The sequence below is a fragment of the Chenopodium album genome, chromosome 10, assembly GCF_948465745.1.
Source record: "Chenopodium album chromosome 10, dcCheAlbu1.1, whole genome shotgun sequence".
NCBI lineage: Eukaryota > Viridiplantae > Streptophyta > Magnoliopsida > Caryophyllales > Amaranthaceae > Chenopodium > Chenopodium album.
This window is the reverse complement of record NC_137843.1, coordinates 1,661,186-1,677,976: the sequence shown is the minus strand read 5'-3', so window position 1 is coordinate 1,677,976 and position 16,791 is coordinate 1,661,186. Positions and strand designations below refer to the sequence as shown.

Genomic DNA, 16,791 nt, shown 5'->3' with positions numbered 1-16,791 from the left:
AAGATGACTTTAGTGTCGTAATTTTGCTTACTAGTTGTATTGCATAGATTACGCTCTAAAGTCAAACCGAATCCCATGCATAAACTCTAAATCATCTAGCAAACTCGAATAACTATTATTAGAGTATTGATTAGACTGTTTAAGGGCCTTGCCACGCAACTAAACAACTTGATTATGCAACTGCATATAGTTTAGATTGTACTATGTAGCATTCATTAATATCTTTATATTGTGTTTTACAGATGTCGTCTTCTTTTTAAAATTATACGAGTAATTTTTAATAATGGTTTAAAATGTGTATACCTAATATATCATACTTCGTGTTATAAAAAAAAATGTACTCTAGGTATATCGTAAAATATACATATATGTGAATTATTGTGGTTCAACCAGTCAACCACATGGGGACATTTTGAGAGTATTCTGCAATTGCATGCCAATATAAAAGATCGGTCATTAACTTATCGATGATCTCGAAAAAAAAAAAAAAGTAACACCGTCAATCTGATTAATTGCATTCTATCGTACGTTTGTTTTTCGAATGAGTCACAAGGTCATTACAAATTAGTAGATGAGGTATTTAAATTTGTAACTTTTCTTGTATACAAGCCCTTCATCTTTGCCTTATTAGATTTAGACTTTGTAATTATGAACATCTCCACAAAATTACACCCTTAGCTTGCATAGATTAAAAGATCATACTATTAATGGTAGTTAGAATATTTCTATGTTAGACAATAAAAATACCCTAACACCCAATAAAAAAAAGATGACATCAATTCATAATCGTTACATATAGCTATCAGAATCTAAGAGAATAATGTAGAAGCTAACTAATTAATATAATGCCTCAATAATATAAAAAGGCAGATATAAGAGGACCAAATTGAACCTAAATTATTAATTAGGGTGACCAATAAAAGACGTGATGCGATTGCACAAAATAAATAAAAAAAGAAATAAAAAAAGAAAAATAAAAACGTGACATGAGAGGGATGGTCCAGTGCATGCAACTACTAGTAATTTACTAAGCTGTATATGTGTGATATTTTGTTTTAAAATTGTGGTTATTGGTTGATATTATGATACAAGCTAATAAGGCAGTAAGGCACAAGCTAAGCTTTCATGGACGGCTTGTGAGTAATGGCATGGGGTTCGCTTCGCCTTTTTCTTTCCTTGCTGCACGCCTTTGCCCCACGGATAGGGAAAGGAATGTACTACTGTTCTTATGTCCTTTCTTCATCAACCTTTTTCTTTCCTATCTTTATTCGATCTTAGGGAAATAAAATTTACGGAGTACTTATACTTGTATTCATCTTGGGGATTTATCACAAAAGGTTGTATAACTTGTATTTGATGTTATAAGCTAAGATTACATATACTAATGTACCATGTATAGTTGTTAAATTATTTAGACATACTATTATGGATTTTAAAAAATAAACAAAATGAATTATCTATGAATAAGGAGCTAAAAAAGAAAATATTGAGGATAAAATAACATTAATTATACCGATCTGTGCGTGATTTTGTCATGAATTTTCAACTTAATTCCATTTTCAAAAGTATATTAAATGCTTATATATAGCCCTAAAAACTACATATATCATTACCCATATTTTTATACTATTAAATTTCAATTTTGTTGAAACATAAGTGTTCCTTTTCTCAAGGTGGTCATTAAGGAAAGTGGGCATATGGGCGATATGGCAAGTCTCTTGAGTATTGAATATGTACATTTGAAATTAAGATAGAGATAACACTATCATTGTATTACAATATATTAATCATTGCTCAAATTTTTTCTTTTTGAATAAAAGATGATAAAGTTTTACTTTCATTGTAAGATTAGAAAGTCTATTATATATCACAAATCATCTATGCTTCAGTACTAAATTGGGGCTATGTATCACAAATCATCTATGTTTAGAGTTTATTCACCAAGTTTAGCTTGAAATTGAGTCTAGACAGTGAGACTAGAATGCGAATTTTCAATGTGCAAGAGGCAAGTTTATGGAAGAATAACGTATATCAAATGTTGGATCAGGCCTAAATACAAGGCTAGATTTCTCGGCCCGTAAATATAAATTGTATTGCTTGGGCCATCAAATGGGACATACACTAAAATACACTTCAAGTGTTCTTTTTTTTTTTTTTTTTGGGTTGGGGGGGAGGAGGGGTTCAAGTCCTCAAATGATCGCATAACACAGATAAGTAGATAAATGTATTTGCGACAAACACCTAATTAAAAGCACGTTTATATAAAACTCAATAAATATTTCATTAGAAAATACGAGAAGCGCAACACTATAGAACAGCAAAGCGTATTTTTTTTTTAATTAGGACACAAATTAAAATAAAGCCAAAACCAATTTGGCATTATTCATGGAACACCTTGTTGGTTAATAACATCCGTGGCTGAGCCAGCAGGTGCACCACCCGAAGGGGTGGGTGCATCGGTCCCTCCAGCGCCACGGCCGGGCGTTACATCCTTGTGGCCCTCGGTACCATAGCCTTGTAGCTTGTAGTCTTCCAAGTCTGTGTATTGCACATAAGGACTAGTCTCAGTTGGCAAACCCTCTAACTTGTTTGCTTCCTCTGATTGTTTCTTGTCTTCAGTTTTTGGGGTGCTGCTGTCTTTCTCCATCTCTAAACTTTTTGACACTTAATTACTTCTTTGGTGTACGTAGGTTCTTTAGTTTTTGTATTGTAATTTCTAATTAGAGGATCAGATTTTATAGTTTTCTTGACATACTTCAATTTATGTAGTACTGCCTAGTACTGCCACCACCTTTATGTTATATAAATACGTGTCAAGTTTTTACATAAAGGTATCAGTGCATTTTGCATGGTTTTCATCTGGTGCTTCCAGCAATTGTTTCGATTTTCAGAACTATATCTCTATTTCCCGTGTTTCAAGACCATGGCTCGGCTCCTCTGGACACGTATAGATAAGGAATTTTATGAGTATTGATTCAGTAATTTCTTCAACGTATACTGAATAATCTGGTGATTTGTCCGAATATTTAAATGATCTACAATTCGACATACATATTCCACATTGTTTTAGGATGGGCTAAATGGCCTAAATCAAATACAAAGTCTAAATTCAACTTAGTATGGAGTACTTAGGAATTAAGAGAGTAGAATGAGCTAACTTATCTTAGTTATAAAGGTTTATTTTAAAATTTTGAATCATTTAAAATGTTGGATTATATTTAAAAAATAAATAAATAAATAAATAAAAAATAAAAAATAAAAAAACTACACGGATATATACTATGGACATAATTCAAGTATTCTCATAGTCCTTACAGAGTTACAGTAATAATAGCTCCGATTGTAAATTTAAAGTGATAACCGCGTAAAATCGAGAGAAAAATTCTAATCAATCCTTCACTTTCAGTCTCTCACCATCGATCCATCATGGGACTGAAGAAAGATGACAATGATAGATGAAAGGGCTGGTCAGTTGACATAAGGCTTTTTGGGCCTTCACTAAAGCTCAAAATGTGCGGCCCTGAAGTCTTAATAGAATTGATTGCCTAATTCGTCTGATATAGTACTTTTTTTTTTCCTCTTTTTGAGCTGGAAAACAATAATTCCTCCGTTTTTTTTTAAAATGTATCACTTTGATTTTTGCACTATTTACATATCATGGTTGATTTGATTTTTCCACCTCTATAAAATAAATAAATGTTATTATATAATATATCATTAGATTCGTCATAATGTCTAGTTTTATAATATAACTTTGTTATAATTTTTACTAATTAACAATTAAAGATATTAATAATCAAAGTTGCATCTCGACAAATGTGCCGGTCAAACTGATGCAAATAAAAGAAAACAGAGCGAGTACATTATGTATAATCACTACGGAGTATTACCTCTATTTCGTATACAATTCAAGTATTACAAACAATAGCTTTAATATCGGTGATTATGATACCAAGTAAACAAGTTCGAGCTCTAACAACTACATTTGCTTGGGAGCATAAGAATTCCTTTACCTCCCTCTCAACTATCAAGGACGAAGTACTAATTAACATTTAAAGTACTTATTATTTAAAAGTTAAAAAAAAAAAAAACGAAAATAAAAAATAAAAAAACAAACAAACAAAGTGCAAAGAGAGAATTTAAATGAATACGCCAAACTGGTGCAGTGTGAAGACACAAAAATATTGGAGATTGTCAATTATACTTGGTAGGATTATAATAATTGATCGATAAGGATAGTGTGGGATGCAGGATTCAACTACCACTGCATAACCCAAAGTACACAAATGCATTATCATAAAAAAGCCAAAGTTGCCACCCTGTAAATATGAACTCTTGATTAATAATTTCTCTTTGGATAAAAATCATTGAACAATAGAACATTGGATTCAAGTACATGATTATTTTGTTCTGTTCTTATCTTGAAGAACAGTACATTTTTTTTTTCACTCTTCAGTGGCACAACAATTCAAATGTCTTTTTTTTCAAAGTAAAATAATAGAGTAATAGACTAATGGGGGAGCCTTATCTCAGGGCTTTGGTTGGTCTCTAATCCTGGCCTCATACCCGAATTTCGGAGGCAGCACCACCTGAATGTTCAATTCCATGGTAATGCGATGCTACTTGTTGCACATATTCCTGAGAACCAAACATTATAAATCTCTACGTACTATACTCGAACATAATGAGCATTGACTTAACCTGAAATCACCAAGGCCAACTGCATTTTCCTTTGTCGTTAGAAGCTTTATCACGACCAGCTAAATGCAATCGGACTAGCAACTACATGCTTACCATCCGCCCAATCAATCTTAGCAAATCTCATTGTATCTGAAGGCATTTGTCCGGCAGAAAAAGTGACAGTATATGATTTTTTATCATTCATCTTACTGAAGCTCAGAATTTCTGGCTCCACTGATATCTTAACCTCTGGTGCCTGTGAAGTAACGGTAACCTGATATGAGCCGGGAGGGCCAACATTGGTCAAGGTTCGTGTGTGCTTCACCACGGTGGGTCCACTGCTTGGACTTCCGGCTGCGTCAGTTGTTGGGCCTGTTTTAAAGGAGACTGCAAATGAAGGGTAATTGAAATCTGATATGCTGTAAGTCTTAGCACTGTCACAGGTGAAACTTCTCCTAGCAACTAAGTTTATTTGTGATGGGGTGTACTTCAGTGCACAAAGAAAACCCAAGTAATCGTCGACTGTGAGATCATACACGAGACCAGGATTCAGGGCAGATACAGGATCGACGTGTCCAGCCCCATGATCCAGTGGTGTGGACGGCTTCCCAGTAGCAACATCCTGCAGTATCTGCCCATTTTTGTAGGTAACATAAGCTGTAGTCATCAAAGCAGATTTAATGGCTGCAGGGCTCCAATCAGGGTGCACTCCCTTCAAAAACCCTGCAAGGCCACTTACATGAGGGCAAGACATCGATGTCCCTGAGATTATGTTAAACTCAACTCGCCTTGAGTCAGAAGCCTCTCCGGTGGGCCCCACAGCCCCTGTCCACCCGGCTAAGATATTGACACCTGGTGCGATCATATCAGGCTTCAAAATTTCAGGGGTGATCCCATTAGGACCACGGGAACTAAAGGCCGCCACCACAGGGGACGGTTGCACCCCAACTTTCGTTCCCTCGAAAAGGATGGTGGCAGTCGCATTCAAGTCTGAGATCACATAGTCCCTTATTGCATCTCCATTCTTCTGGCCCACCGTTGTGGCTGGCAATAAATGTGCATCAGCAACTAACTCCTCCCCATTTGCCTCGGTATTCGCTAAAATCATACCAATACCACCGGCAGCTTTGACCACCGCACCCTTCTGTACCCTCGCATTCACCCCACGATCACACAAGACAATCTTATCTTTCACCTTCTCCGGAATTAATGATCCAGTCATACATAAACTGCCGCTTTTGCTCGCATTTCCTGCAATAGTATCAGAGTTCACATTGCGCCCATCATCAGTTACAATTTTGTAATTATAATTGCAACGTCATGAATAACAATATGAATTCGCATAAAAATCTTATTAGCCGCAAATTGTTGGCCTGTCATTCTTTGTACTGTATTATTAATGTGTGCAATGAGCATCCAGAGTATCACATTGTTCTTGTTAGCATACATTTGTTGACTATACTGACAGGATTAACCGAGTAAATTTGAAAGCAGAAATCATATTCAATATACTTGTGCTGTGGTCCTTGTGGGGTCTGATAAATTAGTTACTTTGTCTAAATATGAACCAATAATGTGATAACGGAATCCCGAGAAAGGCAGTATGCTATAGGAAGACGAAAATCATGGAGAGAACTATTTGGTAGCTAAACCTACCTTCCAGAGCCCTAGATGCGCCCAAAATTGTCCTACTCCATAATTTTGTGTAGCACATTACACCCCGTAATCAGCAACAACAAAGACTTAGTCCCAAAATGATTTAGGGGTAATCCGTTTGTGGAGCATATAAAATAAAATGAATACAGTTTACCTACTTTTCTTTGAATTTAGTTGCAACTTCTAACCAATATTGTACTACTTGTACTCCATAGTAAATTTTTGGTATTGCTCAAAACTAAAATGTATTCAATTCACTAGTGTGTGGAAACAAAGGCTTGAAAATAAATTTTCTTGTCAGGTCAAATACTTGACATTTACCCTCAAAAGTCAAAACTAATGATAGATTGCATATCACTTAAATTTCTGGTCTATATTGCCACAATCATGGAATATGTATAATAAATCAATCAAATTCAAGTTAGTTGAGAACAATTGTCTTAAGTAGTAGCCCAAAAGTAATCAGCTCTATGAATAAGGAGAGGTTGAGCAATTTGGGGAAAACCAAAATAATAATCTTTAGCATCACTGCTTAAATGGTCATCATGTCATTTAGTGAAAACCTGTGTCATGGACAGTATAATTTTATCTATTAGTCTTAGAATTAAGTTCCGTGTTCATATCTTGCCGAATCAAAATCATGTATTCAAATATTCTTACTTGAACTGTATTTTTCAAAACACCAGCCAAATCCACATCATACAACTCTTGTTTACTCCAAATTAGTTCTCATGTAACCTAGCTAAGACATGTGCAATCATTAACCAAAATCTATCCTCAAGATAAATGTATGGAGTAAGCTACATTTTGAAGATAAGTACCAAGTACTTAATAAATAATGATGGTTAGCAAAATAATGTACCTGCATAGACAATTGGAACCATGCTTTTAGGCAAGGATGCACCACGGAAGAGCGAAACTCCAAAGTATTTCTTCCCATTACTAAGGCTAGCAACAGCCGGGAAGTCCCTATCCAATGTACCAGCCCCCACGGTAGTAATCCACGGTGCTACATTCGACAAGCTAAAGGCAGTAGGCCCTGCATTCCCTGCCGAGCACGACACCAAAATCCCCCGTTGCATCGCTGCAAACGCACCAATGGCCACACTATCTTTATAGTAATCCGACATACCCCCGCCCAATGAAAGGGATAGCACATTGACATTATCCTCAATCGCCTTATCAATTGCCTTTAAAATATCTGAACTGAAACATCCTCCTTTCCAGCACACCTACAATAACATCTCCTACATCAGTAACAAATTCAATACTCCCTCACAAAATCTCTCCTGTATTGACAACAAATTTATTCAATAACCGATATTTCCTCTTTTCAAAATTAGTTTTCACATTGTCCCTAACTTCACAATCTTACAAAAACTATCAATTTCAATGAAACAAATTATATTTTTCTCACATCCCTATCAATCCAAATTAAGAAATTCGACCCCATATCATATCTTTACACCACATTTTAAGACAACTAAAATAGTACACGTAACTATTAATACCAAGTAGATACAATATTATATTCCAATCTTAAAACGACAATTAATATGAAGTAGATGAGAATTAGTTAATATTACGGTTGAGATATAATATAAGTATAAACAAACGGAGGAAGTAATAACTCACCTTGTAGACCGCTACTCTGGCTCTAGGGGCCATACCTCTAGCCGTGCCAGGAGCGTACCCAAAGAGGCTAGCTCCTTCCACAGGGGATCCAGCTGCAGTACTCGCCGTGTGGGTCCCATGACCATCATCGTCACGTGGGGACTTCGACTCACGTGACCCATCAAACGACCCCACAACAGCCTCATACCCTTGAGAAAAGTACTGTGCGCCGATAAGCTTCCGGTTACAACTAGACGCGCTGAAATTCATCCCTGTCATACACGCGCCACGCCACGTGCTCGGTACGGGACCCATTCCTTTATCGTCGAAGCTCTTACTCTCCGGCCATACTCCCGTGTCTAACACCCCGACAATGACGTCACTTGCTGTCTCCGAATCAAGAACAGCGTCCGGAGTTCTGTCGAGGCCGAGGAATGACGGTGTTCGAGTCGTGTGTAACTCGTACCGTGTCTCGGGCAGCACCGACAGAACTCCGGGCAGAGAAGAGAGTGACTCTGCTTCCGCCTCGGTCAGCCTTGTCGCGTATCCGTGAGCAGCGTTTGTGTACGTGTACATCATCTCCGCCGTGTCGGAAACCTGTCGGAGAGATGACTGAAACCGCTCTAAATGCTGGTCAAAGGTTGCCGGCATTCTTGACTTCTCCACGTGGACAATGAATGTCTTCTTCTCCGGCGACACCGATGAGGACACGTGGCAGATGCCCATTAACAACAACATGATTATCGCCATAATTGGATAAGTATTTAGCAACCCCATTTTTATTTTTTTTTTTTTTTTTTAATTTTGTAATTTTTAGGTTACAAAAATAAAAATCTGAAGTTTAGAATGGAAGTGAGGGGGTATAAATATTGAGAGAAGTAAGATTATGAATTTATGATGGGATGAAAAAGACAAAGGGAGAGACAAGGGAAGTGAGTGTGGAGCAGAGAGCATTAGCTAGGATCAACTTTCGTCACGTGTGATCCTTTTTTCTGTTTTTTGTTTTTTTGATACGTAGTTTTTAATTTTTTTTGAAAATTCTCAAGAATTTCTATTTATCGAGATTCTGTTTTTTAAGTTTTACAAGTAAGTAATTTGTAGAGTAAAATGTTTCGGTGGATGGTATAATTAGGAACTGTTTTATAACCAAATGATAAGATTGTGAGAAGGCCAGATTGTGGAAGGTTACCCATCTAAAGAAGGAATTGCCTAAAATGGTGTTGGCAAGTCTTTCATTTCACGTAATTTACTACTTCCTTCCATTGTGTTGCTTGTCACATTTTATTAGTTTTTTTTTTAAGTGAGCCTTTTTTTAGAAACTTTTAAGACGGATATATATATGTTTGTTAGAAAAAAATTAAAAAAGAATGACGATTGTTATCCTCTTTTCAAACAATTACTTACAAAAGATACTGTAAAGTTTCATTTCGTCAATTTTAGTAGGAAAATGATAAATGTAGTTTTTATGGCTACACGTAAGAGGCTTACAAGGGAAAAAATTTACAATAACTAAATCATACTGTGGATTGATACATGATTTTGTCATAAAAAATTTCAATTTATACCCTTTTAATATTTTATTTAAAATACTTATGTCTTAACGCCATTAAGGGCTACATCGTCACAAATTATAGCATAGGCTATACAAAAAACACTAATTAGGCCAGAACATATATAAAGTATTTCGTCAATAGATTAGGAAATAATGAAGGAAATCGTCAATTTATTTTTCATCGTTCTGGATTATAACTATAACTCTAATATAAAGTAATCAATAATCTAGAATCCCTCAATGACATCATATCATTGTAAAATAACAGTAGTTTGGTTATAGGTATTTAAAAGGCATAGATTCATCATTGATTTTTTTGCCTGCATATTTGCATAAGCATAACAACAATGAGGTCCACATTCCACAATGAATGAAACAATATCCATGATGCAAAGCTTTCGGTGGTCACTAAAACTCACTATTCCTACACTTTTATTGTGGGTGATGTTGAACGCAATTATGTAAAACAGGTGAAATTTCTCTGTCTTCGAGTTCAAGTTCACGGGTTAACTTGCATTATTCTAAATACTAATATACCTTAATCTTTGTTGTCTCATTTGCCAAAAGAATCATAATGGGGAAAAGGAATTAAGATAATGAAATCTGCCCCCATTATAAATACATCCTTAATTTGGTACGTTGATTGAGGGTATTCATGGTATTTGCTTTTCATTCAGCAAGTTTAGTTAGAGGTAAATTTAATGTATATGGATCTACCTACACATTGTCATACAACAATAAATACAACCCCTAATGGACTTGCAAGATTAAATAGAAGAATCTTCAATGTTAACAAATAACAACAATAGATCGAGTTACATCGGAATTGAAAACTTGTAAGATGAAAGGAAGTAGTTGTACACCTTGGAGTATTGTTATTGTATACAATATATTTAATCATCAAATTAAAATTTAGAATGACTAAACATGTTAGTGAGTATATAGAATACACCTTTTAATACAAAATGGTGTAGTATCTTTGACTAACATTGTACGTATATTTGCTAATACAAAACTTTAACTAATATTATCCTTATTAATTATTTATTATTAATTAAGTAATCCATAAATTATAAATGTTTATATATAAAAACTATGCTTTAAGATGATCCTAACAAATATTCAGATAATTAACACAAAAACAGTTGGGAGTATAAAAATAACAAAAAGTCCAAGGATCTATTTTCTTCAGCTTAATTTTAGTTCAGTTTAATTCCTAATTTCGTTTTCTCATAAATAATTCAGTTCAGCAAATCAGAACAGGCTCCAAATTTTTATACGAGTAATAACCACTAACCAAGGCGGTACCATTCCATGCTTGTTTTCCCTTTTTTTTTAAAAAGAAAAGGTACATAAAAATTAAAAAAGACTTCTTTCAAGACTAACTCCTAACTTATTTTAATTAGTGCGGACTACTCCGTATTGCATAGTAGCAGTAGAGGCTGTAGAGCAACAAGTAGAAGTGTAGGACCTACATCACAGATTCACAGAACTGCAGAGTACTACATTACTATAGTACTAGTAGTATTCCTATGACCTACACGGCATAATCCCCTCACAATATGTACTCGTAGTATCTTCACCTGGAAATGAGTTGGATTGTGTTACTTTTGTGTTGGTTCTACATGTTAACGGTCGATTTCAATTTACTCTATACTACTCGTACAAGTAAGACAATTATTATTATTCTTGTAAAAAAAAAAAAAAAAGATAATTATTATTATTATTTTTTTTTTTTTCAGAAGGAGTAAGATAATTAATTAATAACCCATATGTAAGTACTCCGTACAAGTTTTTTTTTTTTTTTTTTTTTTTTCTAAGTTATGTCCTCAAACTTTTTCGGTTTTTAAGTTGTGTTTATGCTTTTTCAAACGTTTAAGGTGTGCCCTCAACCTCACTAATTTTTATTAACAATAACCTTTGATGTTAACAATAACCTTTTTTATTTTATTTTATTTTTTGATTTTTTAATTTTTTTTAAAGTATTAACCCAATTAGAACGGGACACGTGTCAAATTAATAACGCCACGACACCATTGTTGATAAAGTAACTTAACTTTCGTTAACGGATATGGTTGTCAAAGGGTATTGTTGATAAAATAGTGTGAGATGGAGGGCACAACTTATAACTTTGAAAAAGTATGGGTACAGCTTAGAAACCAAAGTACTTGGGGGGCATAGCTTAGAAAAACCCTTTTATTTTTGTAAAGAAAGCTCTCAAAGAGCAACTAATTTTCATTCATAGGAAAATCATTGTTCACCAAAGATACAATATTGTTCGGAAAATCCGACACCCAAACTTGACAACCGACTTTCCATGGCAAGCAATGAGCAAGCTCATGAGCCACTTTATTCCCCTCCCTAGGAACAAAATTTCAAGAAACACAATTAAGAAAACTACTAACATGATAAATATCATCTAAATAAGTTGTAAAGTACAACTCCCCTCTTTGTGTGACTTAATAGTGTTAATTAACCCAAGGCAATCATTCAATCACTCTCAACCACCGGTCCTCAACCATCCAAGAAGTTGCTAACAACCGCATGTCTGCTTCATCCCGCACCACTACTACTGCACTCGACCCTAAACCAACCACTATCCCCCATCAACGTTTAGCTTAACCAACCTCTGCCTCAGAGGACACCAGCGCTGCTTCATCCTTCCACCCACACACCCTTGCTCGATTTTCTTCCCCTGCAACTCGCACATAAGTTTAGTGAATGAATTGAATAGGGAAGGTGAGGGTAATGAAGAGAGAGGAAAATCGTGTTTAGAGCATTTAATTTGGAGTGAAATAGAAAAAAGTGGGTCCCACTGATATGTCTATTTTGTATAATGATTTACCCCCATCCCTTGGTCATAATTAGTAATGCTTTTGGCTCTTTAGAGCCACTTTTATTACTAATTTGTGTTTTCGTAGTTTTGGTTGAGTTTTGTAGCAAATTGCACACTTGGAGCATTTTCCCGAGATTATTTGGAGCAACTATGAGCATTAAAAGAGCACGACCATCTTTCGTAGCTCAAGGCCGGTTAGAGTCATCAAACCGGTGATTAAGGGCTCGACTTTGAAGAAGCCGAGGCTATGGACCAAGTATTCAAGCCCCTTGGAGGAAATTTGGATTGGGCTAAGTATCACGGCCCAATCATTAGTCCATTTGGAGCCCAAGGCATTCGCGGGTCCGGATAGGGCCTCGCCCGAAGGCGCGCCCGACCGGGCGGGGCGGAAGAGGAAGAAGGGCATGTTTCGCCCTGTCTCGCGCCCGACCGGGCGCAAGAGATGCACACTTGATGAAAAAGGAGGGCCCGGCCGAGCGAGTTGGCTCCCGACTGGACGCGTGTTTCTGGAAGGAGATTAGGCGTCGTTTTATTTTGTTTTAACTTAGGATTTTCTAGCTTAGTATAAGTACGCTTTTGTTAAGCGAGTTTAGCACTTCTTCTTACTCCTTTTCTCTCTCCCCTTAATGAAACTCTTAATATTATTTTCTCTCTTGTTTTCTCTCTCTACAACTCTTGGTTTAATTCAATCATTTATTTTCGTTAACTTTGGTAACGAAATCTTCTCTATTAATTTCAGTAATTTAATTTCTTTAATTCATCATGTCTTGTTTATTTGCTTTGATTAGTTTAGATTTAATTATGTGTGAGTAGTTTTCTTTCTAGGGTTTGTGGAGATCCATAAATAATATGAAGGGGTAATTTATTATTGTTGATTGTCAATGCTAGATAAATTTCCTATTGATTGATTTAATACTATGCAATTAGATTAGGCCTGGTTTAATTGTATGAATTATGCAATATTGATTCGAAATTCGAGAGATGAGAATTAATGTTTAGGCTTAGTTTCAATAGGCAGACTAATTTATAAATGGTTAAGTCGAGATTCGAGAGACGAGATTTAATACCGGTAAATTAACTCTGCAATTGTAATACGTAGCGAAGCCTTTTACGATCTGATTAATTGATGCATTGATGATTGATCATTGTGTTTTACCCTGGAATATTATTTATTGGTGAACATATGCCCTAGGCTTTTATTAATTGATTTCTCCTTACTTTTATTCTTCCCTACTTTTATTCTCCTTAGTTTAATTTCTTTTACAACAACAAATTTGGTTACTTGATAATCTAGAATATATTATTTAATAAGGAATGGAAAGACTCGTTTCCCTGTGGATTCGACCTTACTTCCCTATCTATTATTAGTTAGTATTTTAGGAATTACTTTTGATTAGGTGATACGACTTTATCCTGTCACCCACATCAGTTTTCCGTCACCGGAGTTGAGTTTTGGTTGGAAAAACCAACTTTAATTTTTTTTTTATGAGATGGTAAAATAAAATTTTAAATTTATGTCGGTAGTAAAAGCTAATAAGTCATTTTTTCGAGGTAGTAAAAGTTAAATCCTAATGACTAACAGAATTAACGGTCGTTAGTCATTAATGGTACTCGGTGATTTTTTTTAAAATTCGGTGGCATTTAGTGAAATTTGAAAACTTTGATGGCATTTGGTGAATTATTAAAGTGTTCAGTGGTATTTGGTGAAATAGTCGTATTTATATATATGTATCAATGCATATACACTTATTTATTCATGTAATTTGTTAATTTATGAATAATTTCTATATAATTTGTTTATATTATTTGAACTCAATTATAAAAAATGCTAGAATCAAATAGATTTGTCCAATCAAAAAGTCAACAATCAAATAAAGATCTTAGGAAGATAATCAAGACTATATAATCAATCAAAACAAGGTAAATCAGGAAAGGAATAACTTGATTGACGAAATATTATCCTCACAATAGTTCATACTGAACAAGGATAGTACGGATTTAACTGCACTTTTCTGAGAATGACAACTTACCTTCAAAGGTCAAACCAATTAGTAGGAGTATATCAATATTTCGGTAAAAAAATTTAATTTGTTAATTTATTATATTTTTATTTTATAAATGAAATTTAATAATATATTATTGTATTGTAGAGGCGTAATATGTGGCATGCTTGCCATATATTCAGATCAAAAAGTTTGTAGTGATTTGGAAAAATTACTTTATGTCACTAAGGAGGGAGAAGCCAAAATATTTCATATTTCTCAAGAAAAATTTACATTCAGTCAAGCGCAAAAATAAGTGTATGATTTGTTATCCATTATTGAAGGAGTCATTACTTTGATAAGACCAAGATCAAGATCAGATTTGGAAACTTGGCGTAAAGAATTTGATCTATCTTATAACCTGCCTTTTGAATTGCGTCATTTTTTAAACAACATAAAAATAAGGAAAATGTAAGTAAATTTCCCTTAAATTTGTTTTCATATTCTATTTATTCATTTCATATTCTTTTTATTTATTATAAGTTCAGTTTATGCTAATACTATACTTTGTATATTTTGTTTATTTAACTATTAAAAAGCATGTTATCTGCAACTGTACATTACTAATAAAAGTTTTTTTTTTTTTTATAATAAATAGGTATACTTGTATGATTAAAAATGTTATGTTTTATTTTTAACAGACGTCGATAAATCATCGGGTTTCTTTCATCCAGTGTCTTGAAGACACTATTAAAGAAAGGTTAATAGATGAGAACGATTTCAGTGAGGAATTGTATTCGAATTTAGAGGCTGCAAATTGGAGGATTGAAGTCTCAGATGACATGTTATTGACAATAATCTACAACTACAAAGGACCTGGCTTTTATGTTGGAACATCTCGTGTCATTAATTTTATTCTTGCAATGTTTTCTCATGCTAATGACTATGAATATGATACTGTACGCGGGAAAAATGTAATGACTTTCTTTCTATTTTATTTACGAAAATATTAATTAATTATTGCATGCTGCTAATTTTTTTTATAGGGTGATTTGACTCTTGAGGAAAGAGAAAGTCTAATTATGAAAGTATTAACTTCAATATATACAACACTTTATGATACCGTGTGCGATTATGTAAAAAATTCTATAAGGTAAGAATTTAATATTTTGTTATTTCTAATCTACATCTTTTATGTTGTTTAAAATTTTTGTTTTACTTTTTTATTAACAGGGGATATACGAAGTCATTTTCAGATGCTCTTATAAGACTTTCAAGTTGTGGATCTCAATATTGATTTCCTGTTCCTGGTAAGCATTTGATAACGATTTGGGGGCTATTTGGTGTGGTGTTTTCAGGTTTTTTTAGACAATTTTGTGATTGCCATAGGGGCTAGTTAGTGGTTGTTTTAGGTTACATTGTGTGTGAATAGTGTTTGAGGTGTGTGGGCAAAGGTTGTAATACCCCGTATTTTTAATGTATTTTATAAATTATTTATTTATTTGTAAAAAATAATTTTGGGTCAAATTATTTTTATTATGAGATTTAAATAATACAAGGTTTAATTTTTGGGTAAATAAGTATTCAATCCGAATATAGTCCATCTTAATAATAAACTCAATAATTCTATTTTTACATTTGGGCTACCTATTCTATTATTGAAGTCCACAATTTTTATAAAGCCCAAACCTACCCTAAACAACCCTACACTATAAATACTCATTCAATCTCCAAAATTTTTCCACACAAAAGGTTAGTCTTATTTTCTTTCTCCTTTATTTTATTCTTTTTATTTTCCTTTTCCTTTTCTTTTTCTTTCTTTCCCTTTTCCTCCATACGTGAGCTGTTGCCGCTGCTCAATCCGCCGCCCTTGCCCGCCGAAAACCGACGCCGACCACCAGCCCGGCCGCCGCCATGGCTGGCCCTCCTTATTCTCTTCTTCCTCCTTTGTTTTTACTACTTGTTTAATTATAAATATATTAGTTTTGGGTTTTGATTTTATAGTATGAATATTATATTTTTAGTATCAAATTCATGATTTTAATGGTTTAAACTTATAATTTCAGATTACAATTGTGTTTTAAATTTTTAGATTTTGTAATGTATAAACCTAGGGTTTTAATTTATGAAAGATGAGATTTTTAGGGTTCTTATACAAATTAATTTGGGGCTTGTATATACCCAATGATTCTATGGATAATTTAAGTATAAAGATGTATTCTTGATGATGTTTTGATGGGTTTTGATTATTCTAAAAGTGCTGAAAATTGATTTAAAGTACTAGTTTTGATGGTTTTATTAAAAGGGTTAAATTACCCATTAAAAAGGGGATTATTTAGGGGTTTTTAAATAATTTTCAGATTGTTATAAGTTGTTTAAAGTAAGTTTAAGTTGCTGAAAATTGTGTATACAAGGGTAATTAATATAGTATTATTGTCCCTTTATGTAGGAGACTTTGTTCGGGAATTGTT

The 16,791-nt window shown here is 34.1% G+C and overlaps 1 protein-coding gene across 1 annotated transcript; it reads right to left on the bottom strand.

The window, feature by feature from the left end:
- Positions 1–4,322: 4,322 nt before the first annotated feature.
- Positions 4,323–8,994, bottom strand: LOC145561890 (subtilisin-like protease SBT1.7). The gene is made up of 3 exons (XM_081622017.1): positions 7,972–8,994; positions 7,199–7,568; positions 4,323–5,931 (listed from the first exon to the last, which is right to left on the bottom strand). The coding sequence occupies exons 1-3, from the start codon at positions 8,725–8,727 to the stop codon at positions 4,751–4,753; spliced, it is 2,307 nt and encodes a 768-aa protein (XP_081478143.1). The 5' UTR covers positions 8,728–8,994; the 3' UTR covers positions 4,323–4,750.
- Positions 8,995–16,791: the final 7,797 nt, after the last annotated feature.

Bases quoted from the DNA above. Each gene is read 5' to 3' on its own strand.
- LOC145561890 (XM_081622017.1), bottom strand. From the start codon at position 8,727: ATGGGGTTGCTAAATACTTATCCAATTATGGCGATAATCATGTTGTTG. The intron at 7,569-7,971 runs GTGAGTTATTAC...ATGTTATTGTAG, and splicing joins CCAGAGTAGCGGTCTACAAG to GTGTGCTGGAAAGGAGGATG. The intron at 5,932-7,198 runs GTACATTATTTT...ATACTATTGCAG, and splicing joins GGTTCCAATTGTCTATGCAG to GAAATGCGAGCAAAAGCGGC.